The 25,272-nt window shown below is 39.2% G+C and overlaps 1 protein-coding gene across 4 annotated transcripts in view; it reads right to left on the reverse strand.

The window, feature by feature from the left end:
* Positions 1-25,272, reverse strand: part of sbf2 (SET binding factor 2) — a 124,801-nt gene that overhangs the window by 49,107 nt on the left and 50,422 nt on the right. For all 4 annotated transcript variants that reach the window (XM_028578602.1, XM_028578594.1, XM_028578586.1 and 1 more), the window contains 12 exons: positions 14,457-14,594; positions 11,134-11,268; positions 10,607-10,717; positions 9,081-9,186; positions 5,703-5,835; positions 3,825-3,933; positions 3,245-3,358; positions 2,257-2,334; positions 1,902-2,015; positions 909-1,037; positions 535-633; positions 177-381 (listed from right to left, as the gene is read on the reverse strand). In XM_028578602.1, coding sequence (XP_028434403.1) covers positions 177-381; positions 535-633; positions 909-1,037; positions 1,902-2,015; positions 2,257-2,334; positions 3,245-3,358; positions 3,825-3,933; positions 5,703-5,835; positions 9,081-9,186; positions 10,607-10,717; positions 11,134-11,268; positions 14,457-14,594 — 1,471 coding nt within the window. The remainder of the gene's footprint in view (positions 1-176; positions 382-534; positions 634-908; positions 1,038-1,901; positions 2,016-2,256; positions 2,335-3,244; positions 3,359-3,824; positions 3,934-5,702; positions 5,836-9,080; positions 9,187-10,606; positions 10,718-11,133; positions 11,269-14,456; positions 14,595-25,272) is intronic.

Consider the following 25,272-nt stretch of genomic DNA (forward strand, 5'->3'; position numbering starts at 1 on the left):
TACCACAGCTTATTTTCTCTTGTTCTCTGGTCATTTAGCACCAATTTCAAAAATGTTGCGCCATTCTACTGCATACACAGCCCAGTTTTATGAAAAGACACAAAACACTGCAGGTATGTAAAAACTCATCACAACAGTATGTATCGTACATTACAGCATTTTAAAGTTGCCCATACCGACAGGTGGTCCGGCAGGTACTACACACTTCCTCTCAGGTCGTGTAGAAGGAGGTGCGCTGCTGTGTTTTGCCACACCCTCCTGTATCATCTTCTCCACCTTTTCGTCATCCAGCAGGGGGAAGGGTACCTGGTGCACCCGCAGGTGGGATCCCTCCGACGGCCGAGGCACTTTCTGGAATGCCATGTGGGGGTTTGGGTTCTCCTATAGTACATCCACCAGGGAACCACATGTATTAATAGGATACCCAGCTGTTTATACAGCAAAACAAGTGCACAGCATGCTAAAATGAGGACATATGTCTACAGTAAAATGCCAAAACAACAGAGATGTAGTTGTAGTTGCATGAAGTCTTACATTTCTGTATAGCTGCTCAGAGAATACCCTGATGTGCTTCTGCAGCTTAGCAGGGCTGACCTCTTCTTCCTTAAAGCTGTCAGTGTCTAAGGCGACGAGCTACAAAACACACAATAAAACAGTATACAGTTTATACACTATTAAAAGGGGTGGATCATCTAGTAAAATACATTCAAAAGTATCACAGTACTCCTATGGCATAACTACTTGGCTATTATAACTGATAGTGTATCGTCCATATGTCACCAGTCCACATTAAAAACTATTTTATAGTCACTTTAGTGTAAAAAAAGTGTGTATGAACTTCTCCACTTACAGCTAAAAAGCAAAGGGTAATAAAGTTCAGCTTTAAGTGGAGCATCATGGTACAGTACCTCATCAAAGAGATCGCAGGCTCTGTAAGGCGGACCTCTCTCTGAGACAAAGCCAGCGAAGGCCATGCCATCCAAAACCTTGGTCAGAAAATCATTCTCAATGAGGCCTCGCTGGCCCAGGAAGGCAGTCTGGATAATGTCAGAATTAGATCAGTTACAATCCCACACAGATGGGAGCAATGTAATCTTGTTCATATGGTTATGCTGCAGACTGAAAAACAAGCATAGTGATCACAGCCATTTTTAGAATAAGATTACAAAATGTGCAAAAATATCTCTGCAAGGGGGCCTGAAACCGGCATCTTTAATTGTTGAAATCATGGATAAGTTCTTCAGCATGTACAAAAAGGGAAATAAATCAACTTATAAATAACTACATGCAAATGAATTTAATTTACTTTTCGCATACTTATTTGTGCTTGTGGGTAGAAGAGATAAAACACAGTTCACACAAGCCTTCCCCCACTCAGTGATTCCAGGCAAATAAGCTGAACGTTTGTTTATAATGTGATCCATGTGGGGTACTTTGAGGATGATGTGCTGAGGGGTTACCACGGAGACACCACAGAGACGAACAAACAAAAATCCCGGCACAAAACAACAATGTAAACCTAATACGTTTCATATGGCTCTTTACTGGGCTTTGCCCAAGGTTATGGGACTGTGTCCGAAGCTTGCATAAACAAAAAGATAGCATCACAGAACAGTCATGGAGTCTCAAAAACACATTTATAACAACATGCACACTCACACATCCACCCACAAACACACACTTTATACAACCCTGACAGGTTTATCCGTCAGGTCTTTACACGTAATTCCACCCTCACTACTGGAATCCAGCTACAAACATTCTTGGCAGTTAAAAAAGAACAATGTGTTTGATGCAGAGCAATTACTAAAGGAGTTTAAGCCAAAGTCATGTATTGGAAAATAAGGTTTTTGCAAAATTTGAATGTCATCACGGGGAATTCCACAATGTTGTTATCTTACCTTGTGAAAGTGAATTACGGGTTCAGAATGGATGCGGATGAGCTGCAGGCAAGACCTGTAGCCCTGGAAGAGTTGTGCAAACAACCTGAGAAAGACAGACCTCACCTCCTTGTCCTGGAACATATCATACACAAACACGACTCATCAAACAGCTATGCCACAAATGCAGTCTAATAAGTTTATTAGGCAACATTGTTTTTTTTCTTAAGGGTCATGGTTTACTGTCAGTTAGTGCCCTCACTCAAACACTAACCTTTTGGCAATAAGAGACTTTTTCTGATTAAGGCAAGGACATATGCCTTCACCCAGAGGATCATGAATGAAAAGAGGGCATGTGGTACTGATGCTGACTTACCAACAACTTGAGGTTGGAGGGTGCAGTGCGAGGCGGCGGGAACGCATTGTCTGCTATCTCCAGATCAGGGTGCAAAACCTACGAAGAATAAATTCATCTCCAGATGACTTACTTGTCCTGATTTAACACATGCTTTTATGTGGAGTAAGTGAACATTTCTTGTGCACAACACGTAAGCAGATTAAATACAGCATACCATAAAAAAGTGTAACATGATTTAATTAAGAAAGGAAAAAACAAATTTTACCAGCAGTCACTGAGCATGTTGTATGGAGGACAGAAGCTGCCCAAATCAAAAATAAATAAAAGATTTGATAAATAAATGATAAATGAATAAAAAATAAATGCAGGCACTAATTAATTGATCAAATTAAGATCGAGCAAACTGATGTTGATCAACTCATAGGCGAAAAGTTGACCCCTATTACACACTTTGAATGGGTCATTCATTTTCATAATGAAGAAATGCATATAGACATGTATGAAGAAAATAATAGATAAATAAATAAGTTGAGGGTAAAAAAAATAGGGGGTGAAATGCAAAGAAAAAAAAAAATACATAAATGAATACATTTAAAAATGAATAAATACATTTTAAAATTAATAGAAATAAATAAATTGGAAAATTCAGTTACTTTTTCAATTAATTAATGCCTATATTTATTTATTATTACTGGTACATTTAATTGCCCATTCATTTATTTATCAAAGAATTTCTTAATTTTTGTTCTTGGCAGCTACTACCCTCCATACATTTGAGTATAAGAATCCAATAATGACTTTGTATGTATTATAGTGGTTGGCTGTGTGAAAGACAGACATGTATATATGCTAAACCAGTGCAAACTGTAATTTGTGTATTTTGTGTTCAAAGTTGAATGATTTCATGAATAAATTAATGTTTGCTTGCTCACTTTAAATGTCATCATAATATGATTATTTAAATAATATGTCTGCACACTATACGTGTGTGTATGTTTGTGCTTACCAGGGACAGGGAAGTCTGTGTTTGGTGTAACAGAGGTTCAGGGAGCAGGGACAAATGGATGCACTCAGGAATCTTTATTGTTCCTCCATCCAGGTCAGCAATAATAACATCTAACTGATATACACACATAAAACACAGACAGGTCAGGTGGTTTGATTGCAGCTGGAGGGAGTACCGTGAGGAACGACACGTATGCCTGATGAGGTTCAGCCGAAACCAGTTAAATAAACATTTTGTTAAAAGGACAGATTACTTCATCTTTGTATCGGTTTTTCTTTTGTAATGTTGCAACAAACCGAATATCCCCGCTGGGGTTCAACAAAGGTGCATCTCTCATTGTATCTCAAAAACATAAATTTAAAGGGGGCTTTTTAGATTAAAAAAAAAAAATGTCTCCTTGTCAGTAGAAAGTCCTAAAATATAATGCATCTTGACATTTAGGATATAAAAACACACTCTAAAGACTACAATACTTGTTAATGATTCACAGGTGTTTGACAGCATTCAACAATGTATGATCTTCTAGTTCTGCATGCAAGTAAGAGAGATTGCTGGATGCCTGTGACACATCTGCACTCACCAAATCCTGGATTTCAGTCTGAAACATGGAGTGCACTCCGATGATGAAGGGGGTGGGTGAGCTCAACACCTCCAGCAGCCGCGAAGGCAGAATAGGGATGTATGGGTAACTGAACACAGGAGAGGACATACCAGTGAGTACACATAGTTGGTACAATAAGACTAGGAAGACAGATGGGGAAGAATTGAGAAAGCCTAAAATATACTTCCCTTTGTTTAAGTGTACGTTGTTATGAAAGTAAAACTCAATGACTAAACTTAAAAATATGGCATTAAAGATAAAAACTGCACCTGGCACTAACGTGATGTTCATACATCTTGCAATGATATCATTTAAAAGCTCTGGAAATTTACATCATCATCATCTCCAAGAAACTATGGCTGCACAAAATGGACATTAGAATTACAGTAACATAATGACAGAGTGACTTTTGTTTGCATTACAAAATGTTGAAAAAGAGAGTCAATAATGAGGGAATGATTGCCAAACTGGTAGAGGGATTCATAGTTTATTTCACTACAACCTCATACATCTGTGGTACTTATATAAAGCAGCCTTTAAAACAACAAAATATTGTCTCAATGTATGTATGTCACGTTTTGTCTGCCACCGTTTATTCTCCTGTTTAGTTGTGTTTGTTATGTCTCAATAAATGAATACATGGACAAGGAACTAAGGCTGTATTCACACCAAATCAGGCATTGCGACGAAAACGCCAGTCCTCCTATACAGTACATTCGAATATGGGTAATACGTTTAGGCTGCAGCAAAATGTTGAAACAGAATCAACTTTTACGCAACCAGATGTCACACTGTGTTGGCCAATCACCTAGTCTATATCCTGAACGTTCCACTTCCGGTATTGCTCCGTTGAAGACTGATAAATCCGCCGGATTTCACTCATTTAGGCTGGATATCCTTGGGCTTCCTTTGTGTTAGCATTTTAAACTCCGGTCGATTTATGAGGACTGGTTAACCTTTTCTCAGATCTCTGCAGAGTTTTCTGTTGCACGACTAAAACAACTTTTAAACGTACACATGTTCCACCAAAACAAGTTCCTTTTGAGGCTATTTTGCAGTGGCACCGCGGCTTTTCCTGGTGCTTAGCACCACCCAAGACGATTGTGATTGGTTTGCCAGATAAACCAGAGCACGTTTTACTCCCATCCCTGAATGCTATGTGGAGTAGCCAGACCCTCCTCCAGCACGCTTTGGAGGAGGGTCTGGCAAAGCGAGACTACCGGCAATCAGAGAAATGGGGAGTTTATATTTAACGTGTTGCCATTCAATTTGGCCTCGTGCACCAGTCAAAAAACCCTTGCATCCTGGTCAGTTATTTAAAGTAAATGTGTGTCGTTTTTTTTTTTATTTGTCGATGCTTCACAGAAAATAACGTGTAGAACCCGGCATACTAGCAGCATGGCTAAATGCTAGCACCATGGGGAACATAATAGACAAATGCGCCATTTAAGTGACACCGTTGCACAACCCTGCACTAATTGCCGCATCACCTGATTTGGTGTGAATGCAGCCTAATGCAGCCACGTAGTGGTGTGCAGTCATTTGTAAAAAATTTTCACAGGATGTGAACCACAGCACAAGTAAAAGGCACTTTTAGTAGAAGTGAATTCTGAAAAGTGAGTGGAAAAATCCTTTGAGGTTAATACAATATACAAGGTTAAACAAGGTTGAATTTAGCAAAATGTTTACATAGTAAACATATCCAGCAGATATACCCGTTTATACAACTGAATACAATGATGAACAAAGTTAATCATCAGTCGAATCACAAGCCATGAAAGTCACAGCACCAGCTGAGTTGTTAGTGGAAATTCACATGAGAATCTATTCTGCCGTTGGGGTCAAACACATGCTTACCTGTATTTCAGGGGAAACATGAGGGCTTCCAGGGCACGACACGCCTCTTCAAGCCTCTGGTAACTGGTGGAGTGGAACAAAACCTTGTGTTCTGTCAGAACCGCACAAAACAGGCTTAGAACATTTTGGATTCCTGTAACGAGAAAGCAACAGTGAACAAAAAACAATGAAGTATTTGTTGGAATGTGACCGCCACATTTTTCCAGATCATTCATCAAACGTTCATGGCTATTTGTGGAGAATTTCAAACTTCAAACAGATTAGATCACACAATATTCATTTGGAAGTTCCGTTTGTATCCATAACAGCTTTAAGACTCATTACTGCAATTTAAAACATAAAATATTCTGTGGAATTGTTCTTGTGATTTTGGCAGTGCTTTGCAGACCAACCATACCAATCTTAATATAGAAGGTTGTAGCGCTACTTAAGGATTGGATGGCATTGTTTGTGTTCTAATCTCATTTTGAAAATAGGTCTGGTGCAGCATGACTCCAAAACCTGTGGAGCCAACCAAATCTGAATTTAATTATCAACGTGAAAGGCAATGTTTGAGACCGCTGCCTATGCAGCACCACAAAGGCTGTGTCGGGTCTTTGGTGAAGAAGAAGCCTGAAACTATAGTGGCATCACTTTGGTAGGTGAGTACTGCACTGCCTTTCTGTTTCCCATGGCTCGGGGCAAATACATGAGGCAGGCATATTGAACAGTTTATGTATTTAAGTAAATTCCTACAAAATTACATTTGTTCCTGCAACATTGTTCAGCTGTCTTCATTTGCATTAAACCAATATTAGTGTAATCCTCCATCGATCACAACAACTGCAATAATAACAGTTTGAATAACTGCACATAATCTGCAATCTGTCCACTGCTTTTTTTAAACCATGGAACCTGCTGGCTCATGACAAAGACAATACATTTCCACAACCAAATAGGTCAGTTTATGTCAAACACTGAATATAAAACTAAAGGAAAACTCATCTCTGAAAAACAAAGGAAATTACACACGCTCACACAGTATAAATAATACTGTATTTCAAATACCGATGTGACAATCAGGAAGAATTCTAAGTTTACAGTTCCTGTTATTGTTTCCTATCAAGCAACTGACAGACCAATTCATCACACATTGAAGTGATAAAGAGAGAGGAAAACTGGCAGACATATCAGCGCCACTGGGGGCGCTGGTTTTGGATGCTTGCCTGCCTGAGTGAAGCACTTCAGTTATAAACAGGAAACTGAACATGAGCCTCAACAAAATCTGAGTTTTAAGGTAAACAGGCTCATCAAACCAAATTAGTTGTTTTATCTTTTATAGACACAGTGAGTGTAAATTCTGTAAAGGAGTGTGCCTCGCTCATTTTAATAACTGAGGCTCCGGTTTCATAATCTCAGGTTCAGGCGTTTACTTATCTTTTGGAAACAGCAACGCACTTCCGAGCCCTAAATAAATTAGGTGACAGCAACATCCCCGGACAACAGAAGAGACAAAGGCAACAAACAACAAACAACAGGGCTGTTGATGGCTGGTTTTATCTTGCCCCCCGGGGGGGATGTACTTCCTGTCCAGTGTGACATGTTTAACACACATTCCTCTCTGGTGACTCGGGTGACCTGTGCACACAGAATAATGTGCCGACCTGACAGCTACAAGCAAATCCTTAAATGGACATGAGAATCACCTAATATAGTAAGTGGAAACAATGCACGTGTTCCCCCCCCATTTACGTTTAGCTGATCAGCTGACTTATGATATTTACCTTCCTGTCAGAATGCAGGGAAATCAGTTATAAGGGTGGGGGAATGATTAACATCTAACTGTCACTTTCACTCTGTATGCCATGACGGCTTGACTCTCAATCAGAGATTCCTACATACATTTGTCCGGCTACACAGTTCAAAACAAATATTATATGAATAGTTAATCAAAGTGGGATTAAGGACTGACAGATATCTATAGACTTTGGCCTGGCTCTGCCCAAAAGGTTAAAAAATAAGAAAGAAAACAAAATCTGCCTACCATTAATTAAGAGGTTATATCTTGTTTGTTTAATCCCTACACAAACGATAAGTTGTGGTGTAAGGTTAGTTTCAGCTGCATTGTTTTAACAATGTCACACATTGAGCACCTTTCCAACACACATTTATAGTGGCTCTGTAGCCCTTTCAAGGACAAAAAGCGCTCCATAACGTACGCTGAACTGATTAATGGAAACAGGCTTATGAGGACTGAGAGGCCATGGCTGGGTATTGTGTCAAGATTGCTTTGTTTTGTGTATTCAGATTGGCTACAAATGCATGACTGCCACATAACCCTGATCACATGTGTATCGTGCAAGTACCCCCCATGGGCAGGTTCACCACTTTGTCCAAACAAACAGTTTGTGGTGTTAATACACTCAGGAAATAAAATCCTCTCTGTTTTGAATCACATTCTTCTAATCAAACGAGGATAAATGAGGGCCAACTTTCCATTACAAATCAAATTGCAGGTGAATTATATTTAATTTCACACTCCGCTCTAACGGATGTACGTCTCGAGTTGCAAAAATTTAACAAAACCCAACTCTTTTAAAATGACCTAAAAACCTAAAAATATAATGCTTAATTGCTCAGTCCATGAAGTATGCCAAACTGTCATTTTTTAAAGGTTGAGGAAAGTGCTAGGGACACACTCCAAACATCATGAGTCATGGTCAATCAGGCATGTTATATCTTTAACAAAGCACGTATTGCCTGTGCAAATCGTTTACAGTCTGAACAGTTAACATACTGAGCAAACATGGCAATGTGAAATCAGCAAACTGAATCAAATCTTTATCATGTGCTCCAGCCCAGTCAAAATTACAGAAACATTGAAAGGACAGGACAAAGCAAAAACCACATAATCTTGCCTCAGACACATTTAGTGTAGAATTAATCCAAGTTCTTAAAAGGCTCATTGCTAAAGTCTCCTGATTGCTAATCACGTGGTGGTAAACTGCAGCACTGTAGGACTTTTACAAAGTAGAACATAGCCTCTAAAAATCTGAAAGGATCAAGACTGAATGAATGTGAAATATGTCACACACAAGCCGCTGCTTAATTGAATCGCCTAAGACGATGACGCCACTAATATGATTAAGACAAATGTTCTTTAAGTGTCAGAACGGTCAGATTATAACCTATAAAATGTGATATTATGTAGACGTGACAACCTGCAGCAGGAAATTATTGTTCATTCAATACACTTTACAGCAGGATTTGTGTTCATAAGAAACTAATGACGGGGCAGAGACACAATTATACAGTCACTAACAAGTCATGGTCTAACTCAATAAGTTTCTTCCTGTCTCATGATTACTAGTTAGTAGTTATCAAAGAGCCTGGACCCACCCAGCTGCTGGAAGAGCAGAGCAACACTTTTACATGTGACGGGCAACGTGTCGTTCAGAGGCGTCTGGATGAGCTGCCGGTCACCTGCTCCCAGGCTAAACAGCTTCTGTAAAGAAAAACAGAAGCTGTAAACAGTCATGGAAAATGTCTACGGCCATCAGGTCTAAAAGGCCGAGCAGTACTGCCACTGACATCATCCATTAAGATTTAAAGCTGAGTGTACTGTGGCTGCATCAAATAAAGTAGACAGATGCTATTTAGTGTACGCTAACACTGCAGCTGCAGGACCGAATTAGCCATTTGAATGAGTTTGCTCGTCACTGAGCAAAGAAAACCTCAATTACATGTTCACCAAAATATAACTGATGCAGCGCACAGCTGCAGTAATATTACAGATTCCTTTAAAAAAGATTTGTGCTTTAAAAAAATACCCACAGTGTGTATCTGCTGCGGAAATGTGCATTTACTGACTAATCGAGTCAAATTGGTGATGCAACAGTTGTGCTTGGGATATCAAAGTCTTTTGAATGGTTTGTGATTTACGTTACAGCATACTTGGAGGGGAAACGTGGTTGATAAAGACATTTAAGATGTAGAAAATAAAAAAAAACTTCTTCAGTCAAGTGAAAACATACCCATATATACATACCCAGATGTTTAACAAGGTTCTGTTTTGACAAAATGGGTCCGTTCCACTGCCGAGGTTCTGCCTAATGGCCGACATGGGGACTTGGAATTTTAAGTGGCGTCTTGCTGGGGAATGGGCCAGATTCTTCCCTTTTCCAGCACATTGTTTAAAGTGCTCATATTATGCGGTTTGGCTTTTTCCTTTTCCTTTATAGTGTTATATATCTTTTCTATGCATGTAATAAGTTTACCAAGTGAAAAAGCCCAAAGTCCACCCCAAAGGAACTTACCATCTCCAACAGAAAACACTGTTCACAAACTGCTCCAAACAGCTCTATTGTAGTCCAGCCTTTACTTCCGTACAGAACGTGCGTCACTTTGTAACACATGTTATAATGCTCGCCTAGCTGCTAGTGTGGCACGCCCTCATACTCTGCTTCTGACTGGGTAGTAGTCCTTACCTAGCTACTGCGCATGTGCGACTCCCAACAAACATGGGACAGAAGTGAGATGCCTCACTCTGTAGCTAAAAACGGAGAACTCAACACACAGGGTGAAAAGAGGAGCTGCAGCAATGTGCAGTATAACAAAAATATGATGTTTTTTGAAAATTAAACCATGTAAACCTATTCTGGTACAACCTCTAAATACAATTATGTACCTGAAAATGAGCATAATATGAGCACTTTAAAATAAAGTCTTATTTTTTACCTGAGCACTTACAACTACGTTGTAAACGTACAGTAATGTTCCCAAAATGATTGAGATACATTTTGGCTCCAGGCTGTGTTTCAAAGGTGTAAGTAAGTAATCTGTTGCCTGCTTCACTGCTGACTGGATGACTGGATGTCTTACCGACTGTGGTACTTTGGACATGCTTTGCCTCAGTGAAGACTTACCTGGGATCCACCAGCAACAGGAACCTGGAATGTAAAGAGGCTAGCCACCAGACCCTCTAAAGGGAAACTTAGGCTATCGATGTGCACTGTGTAGATCAGACCCAAGCACCCCTAAAACGATGGGAAATAAAACAAAGACATTACACATGGAGACATACAGAGAATAACTTCTCTATATAGTCATCAATATTACAGCTAATAGTTAAACATAGGTAATGTCTAATAGCATCTACATATATGTAGAAACAGAAGAACCTATTTACATCAATAGCCAACTGTGAGTCTGCAAAACCTGTGATCAACTCAGTCTGTGAAGAAAAGATCACAGGTGCTTCTGTTTCTATGTCTCATTTACTTTACTGAATTTCGGGCTTAGACTTGAGCAAACTCAGGCCTATTTTGCAGACAGTACAAAGCACAAAAGCCTCATCTCAGAGATGACGAAAGCACTGATTTGATAAAAATTCTGAGTATATATAGAAAAATATTTTTTTAATCAAGATTTAATCATATGGTGTTTTTATTACCCGGAATATTTCGGGATAATCCAGCCTGGACACGAGAATGAGACTTTTTGGTGCAAACACTTGAGCTGGTTGGATCAGGCCATCCTCCTCTGCCTCCTCATCGTCCTCTCCATCAGCCTCAATACTCTTTGATCCCTGAAGTTCCAAAACAAAAGAAACAAAAGAGTTCAACAGTGCCATGGACTACAGACTATGAAATGTACTGTAGTAGAGCATGCCAGCACCACTGAGCTCCTAGTTGACCTTGTAAATACATCATGTGCCTCAAATTCATTACCTTGTCCAGTATGCGTGTGGCACGCACTTAACATCGCATGTGTTATTTAAAAAAATAACTGTTGTGCTTCCACATAAAGAGTGTTTAATGGAAATGTATAATACTGAGTAATCATGGCTCAAAATTAACTTTTCCGTTTACCCGCCAAATGGCTACTGAATATATAATTTATAGTTATATACAGTACAATTAGCAACCAGATCCAGGTGCAGACGACATTTTGGCTAATCTCTATAAACCGATATCTGCATATGAATGCAGATAAATAAAACAAAGCTAATACCAAGCTTAATCATTGTCAAATGATAGCCGATGGGTTCAGAGATTGCATTTCGGGCAATGCGTTCTGCATCTTTTTGATCTCCACACGTTTACCTGCATGCAACAAAATCCTGCTCGAACGTGATTGGTCAAAACTAATCGGACTACAAACGGAAACCATGCTTCAAATACTAAAATATTTTTCCGTTGCCTACAGATTCTGCAGATATCTGTTTAAAAAGATTATATAGTGACAAAGTCAGGCATTATGAGTGCACATTTTACTGCAAGTCAAATTAAATGAAGACTATAAGGCATTTCAACAAGTTATCGACCTCTCCCAAAAATTAGGACAAGCTTGTCTTACAAGCAACAGTCTCAATGTGGTTCTAATTGTCTCTATCGTGGATCCATGAGCCCTATCAGAGCACTGATAGTCCAACCTTTCTGTGCTCATTCCTAACTAAAGCCCTCATCCCAATCTAGTATATTTCTCCATGCAGTGAAAACATGCCAGAAGTGCTTCAGTATCTCAGGACCAAGGGAGGATGGGATCAAAATATCCCATTCAGATAGGGGGCACATTTCACCATTATTCTAAGGATTTGGTTTAATTATCAGACAAAATACATTCCTCTGCTGCCTGTCTGGACACTTCAGTGCTACACGGAATCCAGGAAGGTGTGTTTATATTTGCAGGAACATGATGTCTGGACGAGACCAAATATAGCCTAATCTAATAATTAACACAAGGCTGACAAAAACAGGCAGTTTATAAAATTCAAGTCTTCAAAATACAGTATTTAATATACACAAACAGCCATGTGTAAAGTGTGTTTTTGGCAAGATTTCAATTACTCTTAATAAAAAATAAAAAAAAACATGACATACACACAAGTGTATATTCTCAAGCAGAAATCATATTCTCCAGATGTATTCATGTTTTTAAAATACTTACTGTATGCAGTACACAACCCTACACAACCCGCAACTGCTGCGTTAAGGACTGAGCCTTATGGTCATCTTCTTTTAATCAGTGCAACTTGTACAACCCATTTGATAATCCTGTAAACGTCCCTTAAAAATGAAAGCAGTAAAACAATGAAGTGAAAAAAATAAGATTGTGAGAGCAGACATAACTCCCAAAACGAGTGCCCCTGTGCAATATTCACTGCTTGCGTCCTGTATATATAACCTGAATGTATATATTTTTCAAAATACATATACAGTATTTATATATATAATCATTATTATTTCTTCTCATCTTTTGATATTATTTTATTATATTTGTCTGTATATTTACTGTTTTTTCTAATGGATATTTTTTTTCTTCCATTGCCCCTTATATTTGTTATTATATGTTATGTCCTTTTAGCTTTACTACTTAATGGTTTTCTGAAATGTAAGCCTCCCAGCAAAAGTATTTCACACAACTGTACACATCTTGAAAAATGAAATACAAAAAATTTATCAGAGTAAAGAAATCAGAGTATATTTAGTATTTCATATGGAAGTCCCTTTCTTTCATAACTATCCGGAACAATTTGTAATTAAACTTATGTTGCAATAGTATGTCTCTACGGCTTGTTTTGTCCTGTAGACCTAACATAAAACATTGAGTTAACATTTACCGGTATGTGGAATGTGTGTGTGTGAAAAACAAAAGTTTGTAGCCCTCGCTAATAGCCCCTGCCAGTCCCTAGATAACAGTAAATTACAAAAACATTAGGCCCGGGGCGTCTGGTTAGCTCACATGGTTGAGCGTGCAGGCTCTTCCAAAGAAACCCCATAACAGTTAATAACTGGGCTATTTTTGGTTATTTTCTCCATTTGATGTGACATTTTGTCCCAAATCCTCCTCTGATAATCCCTTGAAAAAATATGCCCAGTTGTGCAAACATGCGAAAGGATATGAAGTCACAGCGGGCCGAGTGACAGGAGTCATTTAAGGCCTCTAACAAAGGAAAACACAGTGAAACACTTAGTCTGGTATTCTGTGGGCTTTTGGCAGGAAGATTCATTAACAAGATCATTCACAAGTATAAAAATGATCTTGTCCAAACAAATCTGTTGTAATCAATAATTTATGGGGATTTGGAACATTTGTGCTGTGACCACTAATGTGCAATCAAACACAATCTTGTATGCATGAGTAAATCAAAAGAGAAGCGCTGGAGGCGAGCACAGGCCCATCCGTTGCTTTATAACCGAATCCCTCAGCCAGCTTTCAATGTATTAGTCTTGATTCAAGCAGCCTTTTGTTTTCTACTAATGCCTCATATTCTGGAAGACATCTCACACATGACAGATATTCCTACAAGTAAAAAAAAAAAAAAAAAAAAAAAAAGTGCTCAAAACTGTAAAAAAAATATATATATATATATATATATATATATATATATATATATATATAGTTTACACGTTATTACTATGTTTTTTTCCACATGGTGCTCCCGTTTACTCCAACAGTCCTAAAACAGCTGTACAGTAGGGGTTCTGGAGACTCTATGATTGTGATGTTCTGTGTTAGCCCTCTGATGGACTGAAAACATTCGCCCCATTGAATTCTGGGATAAACTACAGCTTTCTGTGACCCTGCAAAAGATCAAGGTATTAAAGAGAATAAAGAAATTAATCAATGCATGAATGAAAATAGCACAAAAAGAGCTACAAAATTCACTCACTCAGATGTTAAAGGACAGTTCAGTCTTAGAAACTACTCACCCGTGTGTGTGTGTGTGTGTGTGTGTGTGTGTGTGTGTGTGTGTGTGTGTGTCAGCCTTACCTGCAGATTGACCTCAGCCTCATGGAAAGTGAGGCAGGAGCAGTAGTGTCGGTCTGAATCGATATCTGTCAGCACAACGGTGAAGAAGGTGGGTGCTTTCCTATCCCTGGACAGCCTCCAACCTCCAGGCTGGCAGAACTGAAAAGATGTTAAACAGAACACCATTACGTGAGAATATCATATAGGACAATTCACAAAACATGGAAGATATACACACAGTGTTAGTGACTTAAGCTATAATCATTTGAGAGACAACATTGCCATTGTGATTGTCATGGCATTGATATTTATAGTTGTTTAAAAGCTCAGTGGTTATTTTGTCCCCTAAGACTTTCTGCTGGTAACCCATTCAAACCTTAAATCAGTGGTTCCCAAACTGGGGGGTGCGCCCTTCAGAATAAGTTTTGGAACCACTGCCTTACTACTGTAGCTAGTCTAATCCCAATGCCCCCATAGAGACCATAGACAGGATGTCCTGTTTCAGTCTAGCAATTACATCTGCTCTTTAGAGCAGGAAGTGGCAAGCTAAGTATGCATTTTCCTTGAAAATCATCAGCGAAGGTGCCAGGCACAACTGTCTGATCATAAAAGGAAACATCTTAAATAAGATGGAAAAAATGGAAAGATACTCAGGAATTCAGCAACATGATGACACTTTAGTACAGCTAATTAAATTAGTGTCAAAACTGAGTCAACATTTATTTATCCTACTCTCAGAATTGGAAGTCATGTCAAGTCAATTTTATTTATAGCAGCCCAATTTCACAAATCACAAATTTGACTCAAGGGGCTTTACAATCCGTACAGCATACAGCACCCTCTGTCCTTTGAAAAAACAGGGAAATAATGGAAGAACCCTCAGGAAGAGAAAGGCAGGGGCCCTCTCCCTGGACGAACAGACATGTAATAAATGTTGTGGGTCCGGTTTTTCTGGACCCACAACATTTATTACAGAATAAAATTACAGTATAAAATGTACAAACTTTATTCATCCCCACTTTTATTCTGATTGGCTGGATTAAACATTTGTCTCAAACTTATTGGCTTAGCTTTGGATACAAGTGAGTGAGTAAAGCAGACTTTTATTCTGAAGTATTATGATTCACCCTAAGTAAGTCAAGTTTTTTAAAAAACAAAACAAAAAAAACAACTATTATTCATATTTCCAAACCCTGTTTATTGAATATTTAAAAAGCACACAAAGCAACAATTTTTGATGCATGACAGAACAGAGCCATTTATAGCAAATTGTGGACACTTGACTCAGAATGACTGTTACCATAATAAAAATCATATCAAACAGGTTTAAAGTCTCAAAGGACAAGTATGAGTCATAACCAATCCTGACAAAACATCTGCAAAGTGTAGAAAAATCCAAGCTTTTTCCTGATAGTGTTCTGTTAGATATATACAGTTTATCAGTAAACTGATTTAATAGATAGTTTCAGATATTTCCTCATGCACCAACAGAACTGACAAAAACGTTGCTTCACATAAACACTTGACTCTACAAGCCAATAATAAAACCACCCAGTGTAAGATGGGTTCAAAAAGCAAAATGAAAAACTACCATCTCAAAACAAGAAGGCGTTCATAATGGGAGTGGAGAAATTGATTCATTATTATTTGAGAGACAAATAAGACAGCAAAGGGCCAAAATATGGGAGGCTGGCAGGCATTTGGTCATAGAGACGAGTGTTTGTATCTCATCTCACTCTGTTTTTGCTGCAGGCTCAACTGGCCCTGGCTCTGAAAACGGTGTTTAGACTGCTCCTCAGGGGTTACACAGGGGATCACCAAACACATGGAGGAAGAGAGAGGAGACTGGGTGAAGGAGGGGCGGGTGAGGGCAAAAACAGATGGATTGATGAATAGATGATCATCTGTGTAGACAAAGATAAATATACTGGCGAGGTAGTGTCTCTTGGGCAGAAAAAGAAGCCAAGTAGAGAGAAGTAGAAGGAGATTAAGCGAGGAAGAGAGGAAAAGGAGAGAGGGGATTTGACTTGTTAACCCTGGAGGTTCAGACCAGGATGCCACCATCTTCCAGCAGATACAATAGCTCGCAGGAAATCTGTTCAACCTGCTTTGTGGTGAGGTGTGCGTGCTTGTGTGTGTATCGGTACACACTCTGGCCAGACATGACTCAAGGACAATTGCAGATAATTGTGATCCTGTCCTAAACTATTCCAACTATGCCATTTATTGTTGTCAAAAAAGAGATAAACACCTTAGGGACTGCATAGTTCCGAATAGCACAGGAGATATAACATCCTGTGTGTGTGTGTATGATGCGTTTCTGTGCGTGTGTGTATGCATATGTGAGAGAGGGACTGACTGTAAGGGAGAGCGACATGCAAGGAGCACATGGAGGTGCGATTAATTGACTTCCCTGATATTAAATCAGTGTTTCCTTTAAGCAGTTATCTCGCCCGTAGGTCTGCAGAGAGACACTTAAGGGCTGGCGCTGGTTCAAAGACACTTTAGGGAGTTCAGTGTTTAGTAAACTTCACTTTATTCAGGGACCATTGCATCCAGACAGACTACAGACATCATTTTACATACAACTTATGGCTGTCAAAGTAAAAAATTAATGATTGTCTCGCTTAAACGTTGTAGCTGGATCCAAGGGGGCAGTTCAATGAAATGAATAAGAAAAACATATTTTCATGCAACATTATCTGCTTAGGACTCATTTGGAGTTCAAGTGTCAAGTGCAAGTAAGCATGCATCCTACACAAAGGTATGATGTTGGCTTGTGAATAAACTATTTGAAGCAGGTTGAGTGTCTTGATGATTTAAAAATCTGCCCTGCTTTTCTTGCAAAAGCAAGGAAACCTCTGGAGCTTTCTGCAAATGTTGTTTATGATTAAACATGTAACTGTGCACGACTGTGTGTAAACAGAGAAGATATGCTTCCATTTGTTCAAACATCCAACTTGAAAAATGATGTCATTTGCAATTTAGTCAAACACAGAACACAGTGTGGATATAAACACATGGCTAGTCATAGAAAGCAGAATGGATAAAGATGTGATGTTTAAGATTTAAAATAATAACAAAAGAGTGGAAGCAAAAGTGATTCCATCAAAAATGGTCAAAGGGTCTTTGGGGTCTTTCTGATTATGTAAGTGCATAATGTCCTGCTGTGCTACATTATGCAACAACAAAAACAGTGAATGGCAATGGACAGTTTACCAGTATGCAGCAGAGCTGAGGGAACAGCAAGTGAAACCACTGACTGACACAAACTGTATTGTACATTCAGCTATAGCATGACAGAAAACCACTGCAGTGCAACAGGTGCAAAGTTCACCACGTAGGAAACAGCCTTTATACAGCACACCCACACACATGTTCTATTCCCAAATTAGACCGTAGTCAAGTGACAAAGGACACACTTGCTGTATTAATGTCAAAGCCAAGTAAACTGCTGCCCTCCAGCTAAACCCTCTGCTTCCCATCATGTGCTGAAGCCTGGTATGACTGACTCCCACCCAACTGCAATATTCACCTATGCAGCCAGTGACACTGGATCTGCAGTCTGACCTGTTAAGCATCGTCACAGCAGAGCAGAGTGCCTGAAGAGCAGCACCAATCAAACGAAAAAAGAAAAAAAATCAACACACAGAGGCTTTGCCTGATCAGGACATGGCTGCATTCTTATACTGTGACAAGACATTAATGCCTGGTCAGGCCAGATATAACTGGGGCAGCAGCCTTTACTAAAGATGACTCAGGACAGAGAGACAGACAGTATGGTATCTCCCTTTAAAGTCAGCTTGGTCTTTCTCTGGTATGACACAACTAAAACACGACTGGGAACGGGTTTATTGGGTTTTTGTTATAATCCCAACATTTGAGTATCCCGTACTTGAGGAATACAAACAGACTTCGAAGGGTCATGAAACCTCTAAAGAGTTCCCGTTACCACAAAATGAGCTAAATCCCGCAAATCCTTTTGGAAAGGGACTTATTTCATAATTTGGTTTAGTAGAAACCCAAATGAAGTCAGGCACCGAAGTTGTTCCGTGTTTTCTCTCCACAATAAAATGTGTGTAGATGGAGCTGTCTCTTTGGATCTGAGCATCAGCAAGAATGACCTAAACTGAAGGAGAGTAAAAAGAAAACACTTTCCACACTCCACACTTTGTTTTTTGCACTGTAGCTACTTTATACACTTACTGTTCTTACTATTATTTTTTAGCTTGAATCGGACTGTGAGCAACTGCAAATTAACAATTTCCCTGAGGGTATCAAATTATTCTGATTTTTGTTGCATGGAACGAAGAGGAATTTTGGCAAATGATTGTGAGGAAAATTTAAGACAGCATTCATGAAATAAATAACATTACAACATAAACAACATACAAACAATTGCAAACCGAAAAGTACATTGTAAAATAAGTAAATATGACTGCCAGACAATCTCAAATGTTAGAGCAGGAAAATATGAAATAAAAAATAAATAAAAATGATCCTATAATCATCCAAACCTCCAGACAATACTAGTGAACTATAGATGGAGCCTGAATGTAAAGTTACTGCCAAAACAATGTGGTACGGAAAACTTAACAGATGTGCACTACACAGAGCATTTCAATCACCCTTTTCCCTCTTCCTTGTTCTTTCCCCACTCATGTGAGTCGCATACCAGGAAGACAACACAATGACGGAAAGTGAGTAGCGCGGCGTCAGAGAACAGAAAAGGACTGGACAGGGGTGAGAAGGTCAATGGCGTGCTGCCTGCCCAGAACTCCTGCTTTATCAGGTTTTCAGGATGAGCAGTGGACAAACAACCACAGACAGCTGTTCCAGACGAGCGGTTTGGCGCACAAATCTCCCGGCCCTCCCCCCACTCCTTAGCTCAAGGTCAGCATGATAAATACAAGACGCAAAACTGTCAACAAAATGACCATAATAGCAATGTTATACAAGTAATATTGCGTGGCTGCAGTAAGTTAATTTACTGCACCAAAGGCACAGTGCTGCGCTGAGGTGGCATCTCCTTTCCACTTCCATTCCTCAACTCCGCTTCCCTGCCGTCACCAACTTCTGGTTTTCCTTTGCTGATCTGTTATGCAATACACTGCACATATGGTTCATTTTTGGGGTATTTTTAGATGACTATGATCAACTACAATCATAAAAAAAAAAAAAGTCTAGTCAAGCAGGACAGGAAGAGTCATCTAGCAAATATTGCAAACTATACTGTACATAGAATTTCAAGCTTGATAAATGCCATATGTGTAGGAAATGTAACACCTGAAAAAAACCTACCACAAAATGTATTTTTAGTTTAAATGTAAAGTCACACAGACAACTCACAACATCCCTTGGGAAAATGTGTTCACTTCAGGGCGAAAACGCAGCATAAATTAGAAACATTCAGCCAGTTCACCACATGCAACTTGAAAACAGAAATGCATAAAGAGACAAATAAAAAGGTCCCTTTAGAGAATCAGACATTCCTTTGCTTAAATCCATACCCTTTCAGATTAATTCTCTCAAATTTACTCCTTAAACTAAACCTGAGGCGAATGCGTGATGTTCACAGCTGGCATAAGGGTCCCAAACATTAAATTGACTTTATAATGTCTTAGTTTAGTCAAAGGTAGGTTAACTAACACCATATCTTCCAAGCATACATGAGTTGAATAATACTTCAGGGAGGAAACTGCTGTGAAATATAGTCAAGAGTACAAAAATTCCCTTTCAGAATCCAATAAAAAGTCCATGGATTTTCCCGGCATTGTTTAATAACAAGTTATCGTGGTAAAACTGATATTACAACCACTTGAATGTCATAAAAACAAGCCTAATCCAGTAAATTCTCTCATTGCTGTGACAGAATCTGTCAAAACTGAAGCAAGTAGACCGGTAAGATCAACAGTGTAAAGCTTATGGCATTACCGCAAGACAGTCAATGACTTCTGCAAAACAAGGACATGATCTGTCATGTATGAGCATACCTGCTTATATAACTGCATTAATCATAGCCTAAGAGTTTGTCAGCACATTGTACTTTTTTAAGGTTACGTCAAAGCCATGTTATAACTACAGAGTTCCACAATCCATGTGATGGTTCTAATGTTAAACAGAAATCTGGCAAGAGAGTGCATTTGGCTTTGCACAGTAAGCCATTACAAAATTTGCTGAAGTATTCGTAAATAAGTGACAATGACTACCAAGTAAAACACATCTTTGTAAGCTCCAACACTATGGGCAAGTAAAATAACAAATTCAAGCTAGTGGCCAGCAAGCTGTAGAAGAACTATAGACGCTGTACGATTTCTCTCCCAAATCACAACAGACACCAACAGACCATAACAACCTTTTGATTCTGGCATTTGTGCCATGGTGAAAAAAAACACGTAATTGTCCTACTTGTACCTGGCTTTAACCTCAAACATTTACAATGATGGATGGAGACTTCTAGTGGAAGTGGTAGTTCTACTTATTATAACAGTTTATAATAGTTTTCTGACATCAATATTTCTTGGGGAAAAAAAACAATTAGGCTTTATTAGAATTCAAAGTGGTGACGTCAAGAAGGAGTAACGAGCCATATTAAATAACTAATCCAACCAACCGACCTACACTATTACATAAGTGACTCCTACTAGTATACAGCCAGTCATTTTTGTAGGAAATACAGCAAGCACTATAGTATTATCCTACCATACGTTCTCTTTGTCTGTGCCTCCTAATAACTTAACTTTCTGACAAGGCGAAGACTATGTCTGGCCAAGGTACCATTCCTCCCAAGTACCTGCTGTAGGGTCACATCTGGCCTCCAACCCTAGACTGCCTGCAACTGTGCATTTGGCCTTTGAGCACTTTACCTGCTTCTGCATGACTGTGACCAGGCTGTGGATCTGTACTTCTGTAGTTTAGAGCACAATGAGAGGCACCCAAGACTGAACCCAGTGTCCCCAGGTCAGATCCATAGGGGGTTAGCGGCATTCCTGTCTGCCAGTTTCTCTTTTGATAGTACCACATAAGGCGCCAAAGTCAGAAATGTTCAAATCCTTAATAGTGGCTTTAAGTCAAGCTTTTAAGTTTGATACATACTGTATACATATATATTCTTGGGGCTTTAAGTATTTCTGTATGCAGTATTTTGGTTTGTCCACTATTATTTTTTAGTACCACATTGCCAAGCCTCATTTTTTACCTATATCAGCTGACGGTAGGTAAACATTGGTTGTTTTTTATTTAATCTGTAAAAAGTAAACACGAAAAATCAAAAACACATTTCTGAGCACATGGAGTGATGAATGAAAGAGAAAGGTAAACAGCTTTGTCCTGAGGTTGTAGATCAGTACAATGGCTGTCCTGCGTCAGACTGCTGAGCCCCGGCCTTTAGAGCACAGTAAGATAATGGCTGATAATGACCCTGCTGTCGAACAGGTGCTTCCTCCACTGCCTTGTGGGGGCCCTTAAATCAGTTACGGTATTCACCGTAGACCTCAGTCTCACTTCTGCGATTAATAAATGCACAGTTCAAACCACAACAACTTTTGTTCCTCCACTGAATTTACACTAATGCAGTGTGAGGAGTAAATGTGAATCTTTGCAGTATGTGTCAGTGTGTTTGAACACAGTAGAATAATATGTTTCCCAACAAACACACCTTTTCACATAAGGCTTCACACACAAATCTCTCAAAAATGTTTTTGTCAAGACACTTGTTCATTCAGTACAGTATATGTTAATATAAGATTCCTTGCTCAAGAAACCACCCAATAGTACATAATAGAATGGGGACATGTCTAAATCTGCAACTTTATCACAGCCACCACTTCTTTGAAGCTTTACAGTTGACATTTGAAACTATCAAGCCTCCTTGAGGCACTAAATTTCAGTTTCAGGTGGCTTAATAAATAAACTGATGTAAAAGTGACCGGAAGAGGACCCAGTTTAAAAAAAAAAAAAGGATAAGTGGTGACTCATATTGTACTGTAAATAGTTTCTACTTCCTAGTCAATGCTTATTTCTCAAATTAAACAAAGATGCACAATGTTGCATTGCCTTGCTTCTGTAGCTGGTTGGTTAACTATGATTTAGCCAAGTTTTCAGCATAAAAAATAAGCATTGTCAACACCTAGTGACCGACTGAGAGAACATAGCCATACGTATGGTTCTTTTGTGGTAAATACTGTAGGACTCTGAAAGCGCTGCAACCAGCCTCCAGAGACCATGCTAATCCTAAGACCCAACAGGGTTTGACAAGCAACCAACACATACTTAGAGACCCAAACTCTTACTAGTATGGCTAAAAATGTCAATCAATAACAGCAATGTAATGGATTACTGCATCATGTTATTATGCTGTCAGTGGGTAAGACTGCTCCAAAGAATAGGACTATATCTCACTTAGAATTTCAAACACCCAGCACATGTCAATAAGAGTAGGTGAAGTTTAGCAGGCTTAGAATACAGAGGTTTGGACCATATTCTATGTCTACAATGCCAACACATAAGGAAACGATTACAACTGAAACATTGTTGGCAAGTCTTGCTGAGGCTCAACACTTGAAACTGGGCATGTACTGCATGTCTGCATACGTCAGACAGTGCTGGGAGTTTTAAGGCAAATCTCTTCACAGAAAGATATTGAATATATGGAGGCTGTCAGTATGCAGATTCCTACACAATTAAGTATGTAGGTGTAAGAATCCAAGTTATGTCACCAGCCATTGGCCCTGGTGTCAGCAGCAGTCAATTTTAGTATACTAGAAACAGTGACATTCACAAGTAGCCAGTTAGAGGGATGTCTAGAGCCAGCGAGATCTTAGAAGGGAGGGAGGAAATGTACAGGATAGCTGGGGCATCCTAAAACTTTGCTCTTGGAGCAGTTAACCGGACTACTGGCACCAGTTGACAGCTACACGTTTTTGCCCAGCTCCTGGCTGGCCACAGTGTTGGACACTTTTTTTTGATGGACTCTCAGACTTGGGTCTATCAGGAAATAACATTTCTGTAAGTGTGTATGACAGAATAACAGTAGTGTAGGCAGAAATCACAGTGTGGTGGGCCCAGAGAAAATCAGGTGGGCCTAGCCCATCCAAGACCAAATCATACTTAATAGGTTATGATACACATAAATTAACCTAAATAGGCAATTACAACTATACTTGCCCAAATGCACCACAATTTAACTATACAAGCATATAGGCTACATCAGTGGTTCCCAAACTGGTTAAGGGGCGCGGCAACGCTAAATATAAATAAATAATGCATGGTTCTGCTGCATTTCTAGAAATGCATGGACAAGGATGTGAAAGGACTGGTATTGTGATCTGTGTGCTCAAGTGAGATCTGGTGTTTTACCTTTGACTGTTGAAACAGGACGCTACGTTAATGTAGAGGAGGAAAAACGGATCTGTCCCATGTGTTGTTTGAGATGTAGAGTTCCATTTTGTTTTCTACTGTCTTTTTTATTGTGAACAGCGTGATTTTGTTTCGTAAGATAAAATCAGAGATTGATTTTGTAAATATGGATGATGCTCAAAGACTGAGATGGCTGTTCACATGTGAAACATATAAATTAGTCAATTATCTTGAGAAAGCCTGTGAGAAGAGGGAAAAGCTCTTTATCGAGATGATTTGTAGATGAGGATTTGTTTGTATGTGCAGTGTATATGCAGTGTGTGTGTGTGTGTGTGTGTGTGTGTGTGTGTGTGTGTGTGTGTGTGTGTGTGTGTGTGTATATAAATGCGTATGTATACATGTGTATGTATTTGTATTCATGTATTTCTCCGAATGATTTGTCTTGTAATCCCATGTGGGATGGGCCAAATGTTTGGCATGACACAGAAATAAAATGTAACTAACTAACTAACTAAAGGCCCTATATAGTTCATTCTTTCTCCCATAGGGAGACACGCACAGTTGACAGATGTAACAGCATCAAGTTCTATATAGAGGAACACAGCAGCAACATGCAAAAGCAACGTTAAAAATTACACTTCAACCACAAAGGTCACGCATAAACAGGAATTGTGCGGCCTCGTAAAAAAAGGCTACGGTTCACATTCACTTTTAGTCATTTCAAATATTTAAATTTGCTTTTCTGAGTGCATGGCTGCAGGTACGAGGAAAGTGCTGAATAAACAGGCATGCAACGTTAAATTCTCTTTATAGTTTTTATATAGCCTACAGTCTATGGTCGTTACTACATGACACTTGTTGAGGAGAAATTGGTGCAGGAGTAGGTGTCTGAGTTGCAAATGATGGCTGAACTTAAGCTGAATTCTCTTCCTCAAATGTCTTTTTGTGACAAACTTAGGTACAGTAAACTGTTTTTTTACCGCCATTAATGGAAATTAGCCTTTGTACTCTGCGCATGCTGTACACCGACTAAAAGAGGCTGCTCATAATCTGGTATTTGTGAAATGCACTGCCACTCAAAAAGCAAGAGCAAGAAGGAAGCCTTCTTATTGGGTGAATAACGAGCGAAGAAACATTCAATTCCCAAAACAACTACATATAAACAATAAACCATTAAGATAGAAAGCTTCTACTGTACTTCATCTGAAGGTACGAGTATGTTTGATTGCCAGCGTACTGTGGCTTCTACTCATCCTGTGTATTCCCATTTCCTGTTGAGCTCACAGTGATTTTCAGTATGTCCTCATTGCTTGACAGCTCCAGCTTTGTTTCCTGATGTGTTTAGCTTCAATGGCACACGAAGCATTGATTACTCATGTGTGGATCTTCCTGACAAACACATGATCCCATTCTTCCCCCTGGCTGGAACGGCATCCTGCAATCTGGAATGCACTGTTTAGTTTTTCTCTCATAGTTTTAC

This window comes from Perca flavescens, chromosome 1 (genome assembly GCF_004354835.1).
Source record: "Perca flavescens isolate YP-PL-M2 chromosome 1, PFLA_1.0, whole genome shotgun sequence".
Taxonomy (NCBI): Eukaryota; Metazoa; Chordata; class Actinopteri; order Perciformes; family Percidae; genus Perca; species Perca flavescens.